We start from the raw sequence: 15,511 nt of genomic DNA on the forward strand, positions 1-15,511 counted from the left end.
TTGATCTAAAATAAAGTTGAGGTGGATAAAAGCTTAAAAAAAGTTTTTTCTCTCATTTACCCTTAAAGCAGCCGCCACCATCCACCTCTCTTCTCCGGCCAAAATACAACTTGAAACCACCAGAACCCCACCAGTAACAACCCAAAACGATCCCATTTCCCACGAAACCAGACCCACCAGAAAACAACCGAGCCCTCACTTCTCCTTCTCCATCACAACCTAACACAGCCGCCACCACCACCGGAGTAACCACACAACCCCTCCTTCTCCAATTATCCAGCAACCAACAACAAATCCAGCTAACGAACTCCACCAAAACCTCTTTCTTCTCCTTCTCCAGCGAGTTTTTGGCTCCAGTGAACAGTCGACAACAACAACAACGCCACGAGCTCCGGTGAGCTCGTGAGCAACCAAACAGACCCCAGTGAAATCGCGACAAGCAGCCGGCGAAACCCAACTGCCGCGACGTCGTCTCCGGTGAACCAACGAGCTCCGATGAACTCGTGATCCAACCACCCACGTCGAAAATAAGACGACCAGCAAGCTCCAAACTCAAGCAACACATTACAACAGACAGTAAGCTAGATCACTTTTTCCATTCTTTTTGTTTAATAAATCCTTATTTTGGGTTTGTTTTGCATAATCTACTGTATTTTGATCATTGTTGATAATTCTCATTATCATCTATTTCACTGTATTATTATTAAATTTTGTGTTTAAATCGATTTTGCACTTTTTGGTGAGTTGTGTTTCTTTGGCAGAACTTCAATTAAATTGGCCAAGTTATCTGTTATTGGTGGACTCTTGGGTTGTTTTTGTTTATTGTATTTTATTTTTGCTGGCCATTATTGTTTGTGGGGTGATATAGATTATTATCTTGACTTGCTTAACATTGATTTGCATTATTTTAAAAAAAAAAATTCCAGCTTTTTTGTGCAAATTTTGTCACTGCATTATGTTAGATCAAGATAGGTTTTGACGAACGACAAATCACAACAAACCTGTTCCACAAACATGATCTTAAAAGGCCTAATCCAACTGGAACTGGGAAAAAGAATTATGTTGAGGCAGAAAATAAATACAATATTGTTAGGTGTTCAAGTTGCACACGGAAAGAGAAGTCCGAGTCATACAAGGAGAAGAAGTCACTAAAAGTTTACCAAGTTGGAGTCAACGAAGGAAAGATTTTTTTGTCTATAAAAGAAGAAGGGCTCTCTCAAAGAAAGGTGTGCACTTACAAAGAGAGATCCAAGCTGAATTGATTTACAAAGTGAGAGAAATCTGATTGTCAAGTTGTGAGTTATTGACGAGAACAAAATTGAAGGGCTTATTCTGTTTTGTTTAAGTCGACTAGTAATCTGTAGGTATTAGTCACTAGGGGTTTCCTACTATTGTTGGTCTGTTGGTTGGGGAACCTTAAGATCTGGGTAAATACAAAACTTAGGGGTTTTGTGTTTTTGAGTTTGGAATTAGAGCTTATAATTTCATAGGCTACATAGGTGTGTAATCTTTTGTAGTTTGAAGTTGTGAATTAATAATTAATCGAGTTAATTATTACTGAGCTATTGTGTTATGTACATATTTAACTTGAAACTACAAGCGAACTAAGGAACAAGTAACTCCTACGTATTCCTTAGAAGAATTAAGGAGGGCATAATTCCAACACGTTATTTGGTCATTTTTACTTTTGTTATTGAGTTTTTTTCCCCACTATTTAAACTTTAGGTTGACTTATGTCAATGCCTTTTGCATTACTTCTTAAGTTAATTTCTCACTATTCGCTTTGTCATGAGATTTTCTTCAAATAGTTTCGGTTTTATCATCTTGCACTTTTAATATTTTTGACTTGGATATTATAAAATTGACCAATGAAAAAATCCCTAATCTCTCTGTCGGTTTTCAAGGCCTCCTCATTTTAAATGACGGAAATTTAGTTTAAGTTCATGTACTTTGTATGTTACAATTGGCTGATGAAGAAATTACCATCGATTTTGAAGGCCTTCCATGTTAATAATACGAGTTTTATCTTAAGTTATTGTATTTTATTTATCTTGATTCATATTTATTCATTACTAACACTTTACTAAGTGTATTTACATGTACCCTAGAGTTGCTTTCCGAGGAAGCTATACGAATGAAGTTCGAATATTATATTCATTATTGTGTATATTATTGACGTTAGGCAAACCTTAGATCCTTTCTTATATTATTCTTTTATTTTATTATTTGTGTATATCACATGTTTATTATACTTGTATATTGCTTTTATCTCCTCAATTTGAAATAATGAATTCATTCGGGACCCATAATTGTGGATTTTGAAGGGTGTTTAATACCTTCTCTTCGGAATCACTTGAACCCTTACCTAATCTATTGGTTTCATAGATATTTTTTGTTAATTAATTGATTGGTTTCCTAGTTTTCCTAAAATTAGGTGGCGAGTCATAAATTTTTTTTCTTAAAATTCTTTTAAATTTAATTGAATTGAATTAATTGATTATATTTTTAGTCACCACGACGTTTCGCCTTATTTGAGTTAAGTAAGGATGTAAACAACAACTTTTGTTGAGTAGAATCACTAGGTTGCTGCATTTGAAGACCATCACTCTGTTGTTGAGCAATCAGTCTGATTCTGCTGAGGACTAAGCAACATCTGTCGAAGAGAACTCTGTGTTACTAGGATGACTTGTAACCTGTTGTGCAGATGCTACCAGAGCTTCTTGAACTGACACAACCTGGACTGTACCCTTGTTCTTCATTTCCTGAACCACTCTCCCTGGTTCCTGCCTGTGTTTAAGTTGTTCATTTGGTGCTTTAGCTTCCTCCCTTCCCTTAGGAGGGCAACTATGTCCATAAACATGTAGGGCAGAATTTAGGTTCCCAATCATAGATGACTGGTTACTGAAATTTCTTACCATTTGGATCCAATACAAGTAATCTCATTAGGTAGGGACTTGGTAACATTAACCTCAATTAGTATTCTTGCAAATGAGATTCTTGTCTTCTTGGCTGTGGCAATGTTCATATTTTTGCAATGTGCTCCAATAACTTTTTATTTATTTTTGGATATGTATTGAATATCAGTCCTAGTGAAATTCCAAACTCACTGTGTTTACATTTAGGATTATCTCAAATTTGTGAGCATCTTTGATCTGTTTATGGGTAAGTTGATAATGTTATCCTTCAAGAGTTCACAAAAATGCCCAAGTGAAGGTGTAGTGATCTTCCTATGCTAATTGGTTGCAGTGTTGATGCATTATGCCTCCAATATGAAACAAATTTTCTTGAATCCAAAGTAAGTGTTTCACAAATTAAATGATTGGTTGGTACTTTTGTAGATGAGGTATTTGAAGCCATCCAACTTGTTTCATGAATTACTGAAGTCAAATGCACTTGCAAGTGGCCGTATTCTTGGGTTGGATGTGGGTGATAAGTACGTTGGTCTAGCTGTTTCGGACACAACAAATAAAGTTGCATCACCTCTCGCGTAATGTAGCTTCTCTGTGACATCTTAAATTTTGATTATGTTGAAAGTTGAAACAATTATGCCCCATGTTCATTTTTATTACATTGTTGTGTCAGAAGAAATGACATTAATGTTGGGTATATGCAGTGTTCTCCTCCGCAAGAAAACAAATATTGACTTGATGGCCAAAGATTTACAGGGTCTGGTAAGGTTCATTATATAGTTAACCCACAATTTCTGACGATTGTGGTTTCTTAGGTACCTAAATAGTTTTGTTGCTTGACTTCTGCTACTTATAATCTAATTCAGCATGAGCAGTTACATGTTGAGAGATTCTAATTTCGAACAATTGTTTTGCAAAAGACGACCGTTTATTATAAACCCTGCTCCCTTCCATTCAGTTTCTCTCTTTTCTCCACATTTTACTATTGCGGTACTATAAAGAAGTTTAAAGTCAGTTGCGTTCTAAGTTACTTGAATATGCATGGTAGATACATCTAATTTAGATGAAAATAAAACTTGCTTTCAAAAATAGTAATGAATGGTGCTGCAAAATGCAAACTTTCATCATCCCTTTCCCCTTTTCCTTTCACGTAATTCTTGTCTTCCTTTTTCTAAGTGCAGGTTTCTGAACTCAACTTGGGGGCCTTTGTTTTCGGCTATCCATTTGATAGACAAAAAATTAGTCGAGATGTATGTTTTCCACTTTGATAATGATTAGCGTATGTTTTCCACTTTGATAATGATTAGCTTACTTTGTTAGTGTCATTTGAAATAAACATTTGTCTGTCTTTGTCAGGCTGTGCAGGTGAAGTTATTCATTGACGACCTTTGTCGGACAGGGGAACTTAGAGGTGTAAACTACACCTTTAGGGATGAATGCTTCACATCTAAGGTATGTGCTCTTAACTTTTTAACTTTGTAAAAAGTATCGCGAATTAGTCATATCTTGATATCAAAGATAATACTACACAATTCTTGGTATCGAAAGGTTCCGACTAGGTTATTTTAACACTCACACCACAAAATAACATCAGATGACGGACTTATGGAGGATGATTGAGCTTACAACAACAACAAACCCAGTGAAATCTCACCAAGTGGGGGGTCTGGGTTGACTTATAATTGCATGTAAACGAACGATTTAGGCCATCACTGTTTGACTCCTTAAATAACTATAAAAGACATGCTTTTGCTTCTGTAAAGAATTTTGAACCTCTTCTGTAATTTGCCTTTAGTTTTTATTAGTTGACGTTAGATTGATCTCATTGTTCCCCACCCCCGACCCCCATAACTGTTTTGTCTTTGATCATTTAATATTATCTATTGATATGCAAAATGACCAACAATTATATGTATTGTCTTGATTTCAGAATGTCGAGTTCTTACTACAAGATTTAAAGTTTCACCCAACACAGTCGAAGACCATGTTAGACAAATTTGCAGCAGTTGGAATACTTCAGGTAATAAAAGATCTTACCTTATTTCTGCACTTAGAGTAGACCCTTATTAATCAGCAAACATTCAGTTAAATAGAATTCAAGCTGAAATATTCTGAAAAACTTCTCATCTGAGAAAAAATAGTTTTGTTTGAACAAAAAGAAAATTATCTTGCAATGCTTAGCTGAAATAATCTCTACTTATTTTCAACTAAAAAACTCGAGTAACGGAGGCAGCTCTTTGCCCATAATTGTTTGCTAGGTTCCTTTTCTTGTTTTTTTTTTTTTTTCTTATTTGGGCTAGTTGAATTGTGGTTTGGTTAGGATATCATTTGTTCAAAGTTCAGACTAGAGGAACAATATATTTTCACTATTCCGATTTCAGTTAAATTCATTTTAGGATTAGCTTTGCCTCTTATCTGGGAAAAAAAAAGGAAGCCGAAAATATGGTTTTACTTGAGGCTTGTTATATTCTGTAATACAATAACTATGGTGGTTTGTGGCAGGGGTACCTCGACTTTGTTAACAGGAAACACGCCTGAGAAGACTCCTATTAGCTTGGTGCCTAACTCAACCTATGTCTTATTAAGTTAATTTCTTCGAAAAATGGACATGTATCTAACATTATATGTTCATATACTAAACATTGAAGCTAGGAGTAGTATGTGTCGCTGTAGTTTGTTGGTTCAGTGTATTTTGTTACTCTCTATGTTTACCCCATGTATAAATTGTCACGTTGTATTCAAGGACAAGACTGTAATGTTATGGACCACAGTTTGGGGTTCTTTGTTGGTCAGATCTTTTGACATCTTGACCACATTTTCATCAACTTGAGATTAGCTACTATTTCTTAGTTTTAGTTGAAATTTCCTTGCAGTGCTAGCTTGAAGAAATATGAAAACTTGACTCCTTGGTCTTTCCTTTTTGTTTCTCTTTTCTTTCTCAGGTATACATTATTAGTAAAAATATTTACATGTACATGACGTTTACAACAAATCAATCAATAAATGCATGATATGTGTTTTGTGCATGAATTTGTCTTTACTTAATGATACATATTCTCACCCTATTATTCATGGTAAATTGATGAGTATAATTTTATATAAACACCAGGTACACATAAGTATTCTAATTATATTAAGAGGTCCATGCATGAGAGGGTGATGGGCAAAATCGAGGCTAATCACCCTACAAGGTGGCTTAGTGTTTAGGCTTGGGACTTCTTTGATGAGGTCTCAAGTTTAAAACCCCACTGAATCTTCTTTGTTATAAGTAAACTTCCATTGAAGTGAAAAACTAAAAATTATAAACCTCATGTGCTGTTAACAACATGCTATATACTAATGTGTATATGCTAATGTGAAGAAACGTTAAAATAGTCGCTATAATGACACCACATGATATATGTATATCTCATTTTGTACATTTATATAGTTTAAGGAAATCACATTTGAGATTTGTGGAGAGGGATTAGTGTAATTAATTCCAACACATAATCAAGTGTTTGGTCAACCACATAAAAAATAAAAATTATAAATCGCCGCATAAGAAAGAGTAATCTCCATTTAACTAACGTAATTTTTCTATTTACGGCATCCATCGTGTTCATGCTGCAAACATTATCTATGGTGGCACAAAGTTTGTTCCTAAGAAATTTCCCTTTCATTAAGCTCAGGACCATAGTGCATGTTTGGAAAATTCCCCCTATCATAATTGGGAGTTTATGTGTGTACTGTTATGATGAACATATACATAAATAGGACTTCACCGGACAGTGAGAGTTTGCACTAGAATCACACAAGCATAAAGAAACTCGTGACAACTGGGAAAAGAGCTGATCGCGATATCACTTGATGTTACATTCTATCCGCGCAATCATTCTTCACCAATGGAATAGTATCAGACATTTCCGTGGGATATGTGATTAGGCACCTCTCCCTGATTATCCAAAGGCATGTACTGTGCCATGATGGCACGGATCTCTGAATCCATGTATCTCTGCATATAAAAAGGTTTTCGGATTATATACATCAGGAAAGGTAAAAATAACATCAAATACATGTTTCATGATTAAAATTCCACATAAAACTGCATCAAAGGCAATGGCCGCGTATCTGTGCATACTAGTTTCATGATTAAAATTCCAGGAGGATAAAAAACTAGGTGAGAAAAGAGGAATATGAACACTCGGATCAATAACTGATAAACATGCCAAAATATGGCTGTTGCAGAGCACAGGATGAGACCAGAATGAACCTGAACGACTTTTTGCTATGAGGAACAAATACATAACAACATTTCTAAGTTGTTTCCTACAGCGTCTCTAAAAGAAGTTAATTCATTTCTTTCCTGAGATTTCTTCATAGAAACTCAGGTGTTCCATTTATTCTAAGACGGCACAATAGCTGGAAGCTTGTACAAAGCGAGCACAGATTATTCTTAAGATTTCTTTTGAGGGAACTACTTGCCCTTCTCATCAAACTACTGAGGAGCTTTGAGCAAAACATAATAGACTACTGCTCAAGGGATTATAGCTGCAATAGGTAGACTCGAATGATTAGATTTTCACATTTCAAGCTCTTAAGAAACACCTGCCCTCTTTGATAAGAAGTGAAGTTGTTTTTATTTGAGTATCCAAATCATAGGTTATTTTGGCATTTGCAGTATTGTAAGTCTCTTCTGGAAGGCCATTTTCTTTCCACGTCACTTTGAAAAGTTTCATTAATGAATAACTGCGGTAACCTAACTCACATTACTGCTAGATTTCCAATTTCTGGTGGTGTACCCAAACCCAAAGGTCACAAGTGACAAAAGATGATGAAATAAGAACATATAACAAAAAACATACCCGGATCCTATACTTGTACACGGCATATGCTCCAACTCCTGCAACTGCCAAACCCAAGATGATAACCCAAACAAGACCCCAGCTAAATGCTGCTTTTCCATCATTGCCTGCAGCTTTTGAAAATTATTTACAGATTAAAATACAACAGATTTTGAAATCACAGTAGCTCAAAGCTGCTCGTGAAATTCAAATTCTGTTATAGATAAAAGCATCTAAATGAGCATCACAACCATCATATCAACATTTAACTAGCTTCATCCATATTTTAATCTATTAGAAACATGTATGAGAAGTTAATACTTACCTATACATGTGTCATGTTCTTGCATGTACAATAAATTGCCACTGCAACTGCATTGATAACCACCCCAGGTATTCTTGCATTTGCAATCTGGACACTGGCATGCCAGCCTTTCTTTGCATTCATCAATATCTGAAAAAAGGGAAATAGTACAATTAAAAAACTTTGGATCTCATCAAATTATTATTCATATTGGTACTCCCTGTTAGACTGGATATGTAAATTAACATTAGCTTTTAACATGTAAACCAAATATGTGTATTACAAAAATAATCCTTTTAAATAAAACCGGTGAGAGTTCCACATGTCTTTTCATTCTCTCTTCTTATAAAGAAAAAAATTCTTATATCAAAGGGTCCCAACAGGTCATGTCATCAAGGATAAAATGAGTAAAGAATTCCAATAGTATCAAAACAAAGAATGGTGTCATTTTATTGGACAAACTAAAAAGGAGAGTGACACATAAAATGGTACAGAGGGAGTACACAATAAAGAGCAAGGTTATTCCAATTTATACATCTCTATGGGGATATATACAGGATAATGTTTTTCTAGGACGGAGTCACGGAGAATAAGATGACGGTTCTACAAAGAAGAAGAGTCCGGAAAACTTTTTGTTGCAAACAAAGATCTAAAACCTCAAGTAGGTTAGTGTAAAAGAAGATTATAATATAGCTAAAAACTGTGAGTTATACCATAAATGCTAACAACATCAGCAAATTTCGAAAAATGAAATTATATTGAGTAACAGATTCTCTGTACCGTCACAAACATTCACTCCATCTCCTTTGAACCCTGGTGGACATTTACAACCCTTTGTGTGGTCATCCTGACAAGATAGGGATAAAATATTTAGTGTCCCTATTCACGGAATGAAATTGAGACAGTATGGGGTAAATCAAAGAGAAATAACTCAAGTTAAATCACTAAAGTTAGAACCTGTGAAGGACAGAAAAAGAGGGGGTAATTCAAAGAGAACTAATTTTATAGCATCAATTCTCAAACAAAATTAAGAAACAAAAACATTTCATGTTTCAGTCTGCTGCTTCAATAAAACCAGATGATAGGAAGGAGGTAAGCATCCCCATAAAAAAAGGGGGAACGCCGGAGAGTAAATTCAAGTGGAAGGTAATAATGCTTGAATGGAGCATTCTTACTATGCAGGCAGAAAATGTCCTTCCATCCTTGGTTCCCTTCCAACAACCTCCATTTTTTAATCCACAGCGTAATGCTCCCGATGCTGTCACAGAAAAAGCGCAAAAGATTAAGCCTCTGAAAAAATGCTCATGCATCACAGTGGAGACTTTATGTGACCAAGATTTTGAACATAAGAGTCTTAAGTACCTTCACAGTGAGAATAACCATCACCAACAAATTTTACTCCCTGAACTGTCGGGCATTCACAGACTTTCCCACGGAAAGTATCCTGGAGCATAATAATGTATGTCATAGGAAAATTAGTTAGCACTAAATTAGACATAAAGATGCAAAATAATGCTATCATATCAATAGTCAACAGACAAATGACTGGATACCCGGCATGCAGTAATGTTAGCAGCTTTGTCCTGCCAGCACCCACCATTGGACTCTAAGCACTCATTTGTTTGTATATCTGAGAAATGCAAAACAACTTGTGACTACCACCTTATCGGAGATCATAGAGATTGTGTACTATCCTGAAGCCTATTTTGACCAAAAATTATTGTTTTGATATAATTGCTAAGTAAGTATTGTGTATCAACAAATCACAAGTTGGAATATGTCAGATGAAGCTAGAGCAAGATCTGTAAGCACTGCTTGGTGGCTTTCGAGTCTGAAATACAGAAAAAACTCAGGATCCTTTGATATAAAAAATAAATAAGTATGATTCCCCAATTTATAAAAATGATTAATTGCATAAACAGGGTCTGCAAGAATGACAATTGGTACATTTATGATGTCGTCAAAGCTAAAGAAATGATCAAAGATTACTGACCATCGGTTAAGCAAATTGCAGGCTCAGTTGTCTCCTCAAAACCTGAACAAATGGCCTTCAGAACAGCTCCCTTGTCCAACTTGCCTACAAGGTAGATAACACTAAAAGTCAAGAATCTCTTTCATTTAAACTAGGCACCCTCTCACAGTCTCACTTGAATACTTTGAGTTATACCTCTGTACTGCCTATTGTTTATCACAAGAGTTGGCAAGATAGTCACATCTCCACGAGAGTTCTTTCCAATCTGAATGCAGCAATGCAAAAGTAACAATTAAGTTCAAGAAGTCCATTCAGAAACAATAAAGTCAAGAAGGTCAAGGAAAGAGCTTGCCCCATTATTTGCTTTTTGACACACCTGCGCTTCTTGTTCAGCCTTTAGAACAGGGTTATCAGCATCCGCTTCAGGATCTCCAACACATTTATCTATCTGTTTTACATCAAAGCCTATTGTGTCCATTCCGGGAAAAAATAACAAGGTTAACAGTTAGACAAAATCTTGAGTTCACAAAGAACAAGGCCAATTAATTCGTGCTGTACCACATAATTGATAAACAATATATAAAAACCATACAAGGTCTATTCCTTAAGCTTTAAAAGAGAAGGTGAAATGACATTTCAGACATTTGAACTAAATGAAAGATCTAAATGCATCAGTTCAGTAAGAGCATAACAACCCAAGTGGGAAAACAATCATGTGTTATCAGGAAGTCTGAGTATATCTGAGCTCGTCTTCAGGAGTATATATCTGAGCTTGTCTTCAGACTGTTGTAAATCGAACCATCTAAACAAGACATAAATATAATGCTGAAAAGCATTTTTTGTGTAATAGAACAGTTATAACTAAGTGATTGAGCCTTAGACAGACTAAAATAGAAGAGATTACAATCCACAAAAAATAACAATTTAGTAAAGTTAGCATCAGATGGTGGACCAGGGAGTTGGGCTATACCTAAGAGGCTAAGACCCGGTGCTCACTGCTCATGGACAAGGATGTGAAGACAGAAATACTACCAAAATACAGTAAGCAACAGCAATTACTAACCATCACCACTATATTACAAGGAAAAGATGAATCGCAGTTGGCACATTGAACCATTAACATCAAACGTATATATTTTCTAACACCAAATGCATATTTACACTGGAAAAAATGTGCATGAGCTGAAATTCGTTAAAGGAAACACCAAAAACAAGAAACTCCAACCTACCAAGGGATTTGATTACTTGATCTGCACACTCCTTATTGTACTTCTTCTCCTTCATTGGACACCGGATTCCAAAGTCAGTAACGTAGTCCCACCACAACCACGGCTTCCCGCTTTCATTGGCAACCTTATGAAAGCAAGCTTGGCGCAGATTTTGTAAAACAACATCCTTCCCATCATAACCTTTGCTGAAGTCTTGCTCAGGATCTGGAGCACAGTATCTCCCATGGTTGATGCACTGAGACTTGCATTGCTTGCTCAAAATAAATGCCTCAGGACAATACCAAGTTATGTAATGGGGACTGAATTGTGTATATCCCTTCTGCTCAAGTATCTGGGCAGCCCCTTTGAAGTTTTTGACAAACTCTCTCTGGCTTTCACACTTAGGACCACACTCATCATTACTGTTGGTCCAAAACTCGTACTCAACTCTTTCATCAGGATGCGGAAGAGCCTCTCTCCAATCCAGGTTTATGTTAACCATCTCCCCTTTAGATAGTTGCTTCTTGATGCTATCCCCAAGCGATTGACTAATTAGAGCTGATGGAATAGTTATATTTTGCAGATAATCTGCCTTTGCATCCTCTTCCTCAGGGGTGTCCATGGTAATCAAAGGTTCATTGCGATCATCAGCAACAAGAATAGCAGCAGCTCCAGCCTTTTGAGCATTCCAAGCCTTAAGTGTGAAATAGCAGTCTGACAGTAAAGCAGTATACACAGACCAGAGAAGAAAAAGGAGACACATGTTAGATACATACACGGTTTTAACAAGCTCCACTTTGGTCATCCATCACTAGTTATCCAGTCTTAAATACTTAGTAATAGTAGGTGGAGCATTTGTGGTAGTTTGAACTTGGAATAGATATAAAATATAGACTAATTAGCAAAACCAGCCACATAAAAAACACAAACATAGATGACATTTCCTCAGGTTCACTGGAAGAGCCAAAAGCAAGTGCATGCTTGTTACAAGACTACAAAACATTGTCAACTTCAAAAGGCATCAGAATAATCTGAACTGTGCTCCTTACATCAATGATTTCCAATTCTAGAAAGCACTGATGTAGGAACGATTTCTCTGGTTCAACATATAAGAACCGCGCTACTGCATCTTCAATACATTCAATGATTGATAACAGAGAGTAGAAATTTAAATAGGCATACTAACAGGAAGAGTCCAATGTTTACCAGGTGTCTTTCAAGTCTTTTATTCTGTGTATAGAATTGAACTCGGTGTCCGAATAAGTGCAGATTTAGGGAATCTAATTTCCTCCAAAGGCAATCTAGTATGAGAATGAAATGGCCATATATAGAGAGAGAGAGCCCACTGAAGCATAGTTAAATGACATTTACAAACCTGAAATCTGATTACACAATTTATGGACAAAAACAAAATTAAGATAATCTATATAATCCTCAGCACCTAACAGATAAAATACATCCTCAGTATGAACTCAAACAAACATCACTAAACCAAGCTCTAATAAGTCAATTCAAAGGGCAGCAAAGATAGAACCTTTACCTCCTCTATCGACAAGGACGAAAACGGGCATACCACCAGCCTTAGTTTTGAATGAAATATCAGAATCTGCAAAATCCTTGCAGGACTTCTGATTAGCTTTAGGGTACACAACAATACCAACCATAGTTCCTCCATATTGTGGAACCCCAAAATTCCCAATTGCACACTCATACACATCTTTGATTGAGTCTGGAGAAGTTACTCTCAAGCTATTCTTTTCCACCACAAATCTACCCAAACAAGACCCAATTACAATAAACCAAACACACACTAAAAACCCTAGCTTTTCCTTCATCTTTAGCTCTAGATAGACAAATATGACAATGACCCAGATCAAGAAAAGTCAAAATTAAGGCCTAGAAGCTATCAAACCTAGAAATTTCACATAAAGGTCAGATCTTTATAGAAAAATAGATCATACCCAGATCATATATTGGTGATCTAAGCCTAGAAGGACAACTTTTAGGCAACTCTATTGATATAAGAGTGGAAAGATGTAATCTTTGTGTAAACGAAAAAGAACCTTAGCAAGGAAGAAAAAAAAACACAAAATTAATCGAAAGCTACAGATTCAACGTGTTAACTGTGTTGAAGTGATGAAATTGTTTTTATATGAACATAGAATTTTGTGGGATTTTTTTTTTTTTGTATTAATATTAATAGAAATACTTGAAAGTTATTTTCTTTTTCTTTCCTATTTTTGGGGTTTTTACCTACCACAAAGTCTTTTTGGGTTGTTAATCAAAGACTTTGTAGATCTAATCTAATATTTTTAGTATAAAGGTCAAGTAATTTATTGAGATTATAACTTTACCTAGAAAAATATAAAAATCGAACGATACGAAATAGTAGTATAAAAGATTAATAAGTAGAAGTGTTTTATTTGTTGCCTATATTAATTATTGCACAATTATTTTTATTAAGTAGTTTCTTATTTTTAGACTTTTATAATTATCTACTCCTATTATTTTGTATAATTTATGTTGTTTTTATTACTGTTTGTTCTCTCTATTACTTTTATTATGTCTTTTCTTAAATTATTGTCTTGAATCAAAAGTCTATTAAAAACTTTTTTTTTTCTCACATTCATAAAATTATCGTACATTTTATTCTTTTTATACATTCTTCTTATAACATTATATGTGACTACATAGAAATTCTATTGTTATTGTTATTGAAAGGTCAAGTAAAACAAAGTAGACATAATACTATTCTCATGAGCTACGTAAATGTTGAACTATTTTTTTAAAAAAATTTTATATAGTGATGAATGAATATATGTTTTATCTATCACATTTATGTTTTACATCGTTTAATAATTCAAAATTTGTAATTAATAAAACTTCTAAACTAATTATGAATGTTCTTCGAAGAATGTTAAAGAGTTTAAACGCATTCAACTTTACATTAAGAATTAGATACTTTAATTTGTTGTTGTTGTTATTATTATTATTATTATTATAATGTAAGGTAAGGAATAAATATGTACAACTCGATGATAATAATAATAATAATAATAATAATAATAATAATAATAATAATAGGATCTTCCTTACTAAATTAAAATATTATTTTTGTCCTTGCTTATCATTAAAGAAGATGATGAGGACATATATGGCGGCTTTTAGTGCCTACGTGACCAAATGATGAAGTGGCACCCTATGAGGTGGTTCATCCAATAGGCATAATCCACGTGTATTATCCAAAAAAAATCTGATTTTTAACTTTTATTATACTAATAAAATAAAAATAACTAATGGATTTGAGGATATTTTGAAAAAATAGAATAAAAATTGGGGCCAAAGAGGGGGAAATGTGAAGAAAATTACAGTGGATGCGAGATGAAAGTTTATGTAGTCAATCAATTAGGTTAATAAGATTTTTTAAGATACTAATTTATTGTTTGAATCCAAAAAAAGAAAAAGGATATTAATTGATGTCTATCCCTTATATATTAAGGAATAAATGTCAGTGTTTGATAGTAAGCGAGTCTTTTTTTTTTTTGCTTAAAACACTTTAACATATGACGATGGTGTCCTAACCAACTTGTATGTACCTCGACTAATTTCACGAAATAATTACTACCTCCAGCAGTTTGTAACTTGAAAGACTCGAATATGAATTGAACAATCTTACAAGCCCATTCAAAGATTGAAACTATATATCTATAAATTAATGTATCACTTTTATTGTTTAATCATTGATAAGCTTAATTTACATTTAAATCAATTAAACTTAATGAGTGTTAAGTTAATATAAATTATCAATATAAGATAATATTATTTCGTTTTCTTTTAATTTAAGTTCATATATAATTGGAGTGTACATTGGATTAAGACTTCTAATTTGTTGATTAGAAAAATTACTTCATTAATGTCGAGGGCAAAGGTAGTTATCCAGCTTACTATAAATAATTATTTCAAATTACTTATTAATTTATTAAATAAAGACAAATTACTTAATTTTTTAAAATTTTATCAATAAATAATATTTTTTGAAAGTCTAAACAAGTTTATAAAATTTCAAAAATAATCTTTTCTCTCAAAAAAGATAAATTAATAAAACAAATCTTATTAATATTTTTAAAAGACGTCTAAAAAAGAATTAGCAAAAGATATTATGAAAATAAATTTGTGGTAGGTGGGCACCTGTATGGATAAAGTATAAACTACTTTTAAACGTGTATCATTCCAAAGCCACGTGCATAAGATGTTCTACTTGTCAAACATCACTACATTATTAATGTTAATAAGCG

At 34.2% G+C, this 15,511-nt stretch overlaps 2 protein-coding genes across 5 annotated transcripts; one reads left to right on the top strand and one right to left on the bottom strand.

Moving 5' to 3' along the window:
- Window positions 1-440: 440 nt before the first annotated feature.
- Window positions 441-5,734, top strand: LOC125866216 (uncharacterized). 3 transcript variants are annotated; one of them, XM_049546534.1, is made up of 8 exons: window positions 441-576; window positions 3,339-3,487; window positions 3,614-3,671; window positions 4,091-4,159; window positions 4,266-4,361; window positions 4,840-4,929; window positions 5,412-5,449; window positions 5,498-5,734. In XM_049546534.1, exons 2-7 carry the CDS (start codon window positions 3,339-3,341, stop codon window positions 5,445-5,447), a joined length of 498 nt encoding a protein of 165 aa, XP_049402491.1. In that variant the 5' UTR covers window positions 441-576; the 3' UTR covers window positions 5,448-5,449; window positions 5,498-5,734. The 3 variants fall into 3 exon arrangements, with proteins under 3 accessions (XP_049402491.1, XP_049402490.1, XP_049402492.1); XM_049546533.1 differs by having other exon boundaries at window positions 5,412-5,734; XM_049546535.1 differs by lacking the exon at window positions 4,091-4,159 and having other exon boundaries at window positions 5,412-5,734.
- Window positions 5,735-6,450: 716 nt separating this feature from the next.
- LOC125864327 (vacuolar-sorting receptor 1) lies at window positions 6,451-13,361 on the bottom strand. Of its 2 annotated transcripts, none has more exons than XM_049544260.1 (12): window positions 12,757-13,361; window positions 11,238-11,930; window positions 10,385-10,473; window positions 10,204-10,273; window positions 10,030-10,113; window positions 9,590-9,666; window positions 9,399-9,480; window positions 9,212-9,294; window positions 8,817-8,883; window positions 8,058-8,186; window positions 7,754-7,860; window positions 6,451-6,903 (listed from the first exon to the last, which is right to left on the bottom strand). In XM_049544260.1, exons 1-12 carry the CDS (start codon window positions 13,049-13,051, stop codon window positions 6,805-6,807), a joined length of 1,875 nt encoding a protein of 624 aa, XP_049400217.1. In that variant the 5' UTR covers window positions 13,052-13,361; the 3' UTR covers window positions 6,451-6,804. The 2 variants fall into 2 exon arrangements, with proteins under 2 accessions (XP_049400217.1, XP_049400216.1); XM_049544259.1 differs by having other exon boundaries at window positions 7,754-7,866.
- Between the last annotated feature and the right edge of the window lie 2,150 nt (window positions 13,362-15,511).

This window comes from Solanum stenotomum, chromosome 5 (genome assembly GCF_019186545.1).
Source record: "Solanum stenotomum isolate F172 chromosome 5, ASM1918654v1, whole genome shotgun sequence".
Lineage (NCBI taxonomy): Eukaryota > Viridiplantae > Streptophyta > Magnoliopsida > Solanales > Solanaceae > Solanum > Solanum stenotomum.

Coding starts and splice junctions, on each gene's coding strand:
- LOC125864327 (XM_049544259.1), bottom strand. CDS start 13,051: ATGAAGGAAAAGCTAGGGTTTTTAGTGTGTGTTTGGTTTATTGTAATT. Junction 10,114..10,203: donor AAACAATAGGCAGTACAGAG/GTATAACTCAAA, acceptor TCTACCTTGTAG/GCAAGTTGGACAAGGGAGCT. Junction 6,904..7,753: donor TGTACAAGTATAGGATCCGG/GTATGTTTTTTG, acceptor TTTTATATGCAG/AGATACATGGATTCAGAGAT.
- LOC125866216 (XM_049546533.1), top strand. CDS start 3,339: ATGAGGTATTTGAAGCCATCCAACTTGTTTCATGAATTACTGAAGTCA. Junction 4,160..4,265: donor GACAAAAAATTAGTCGAGAT/GTATGTTTTCCA, acceptor TGTCTTTGTCAG/GCTGTGCAGGTGAAGTTATT. Junction 4,930..5,411: donor CAGCAGTTGGAATACTTCAG/GTAATAAAAGAT, acceptor GGTTTGTGGCAG/GGGTACCTCGACTTTGTTAA.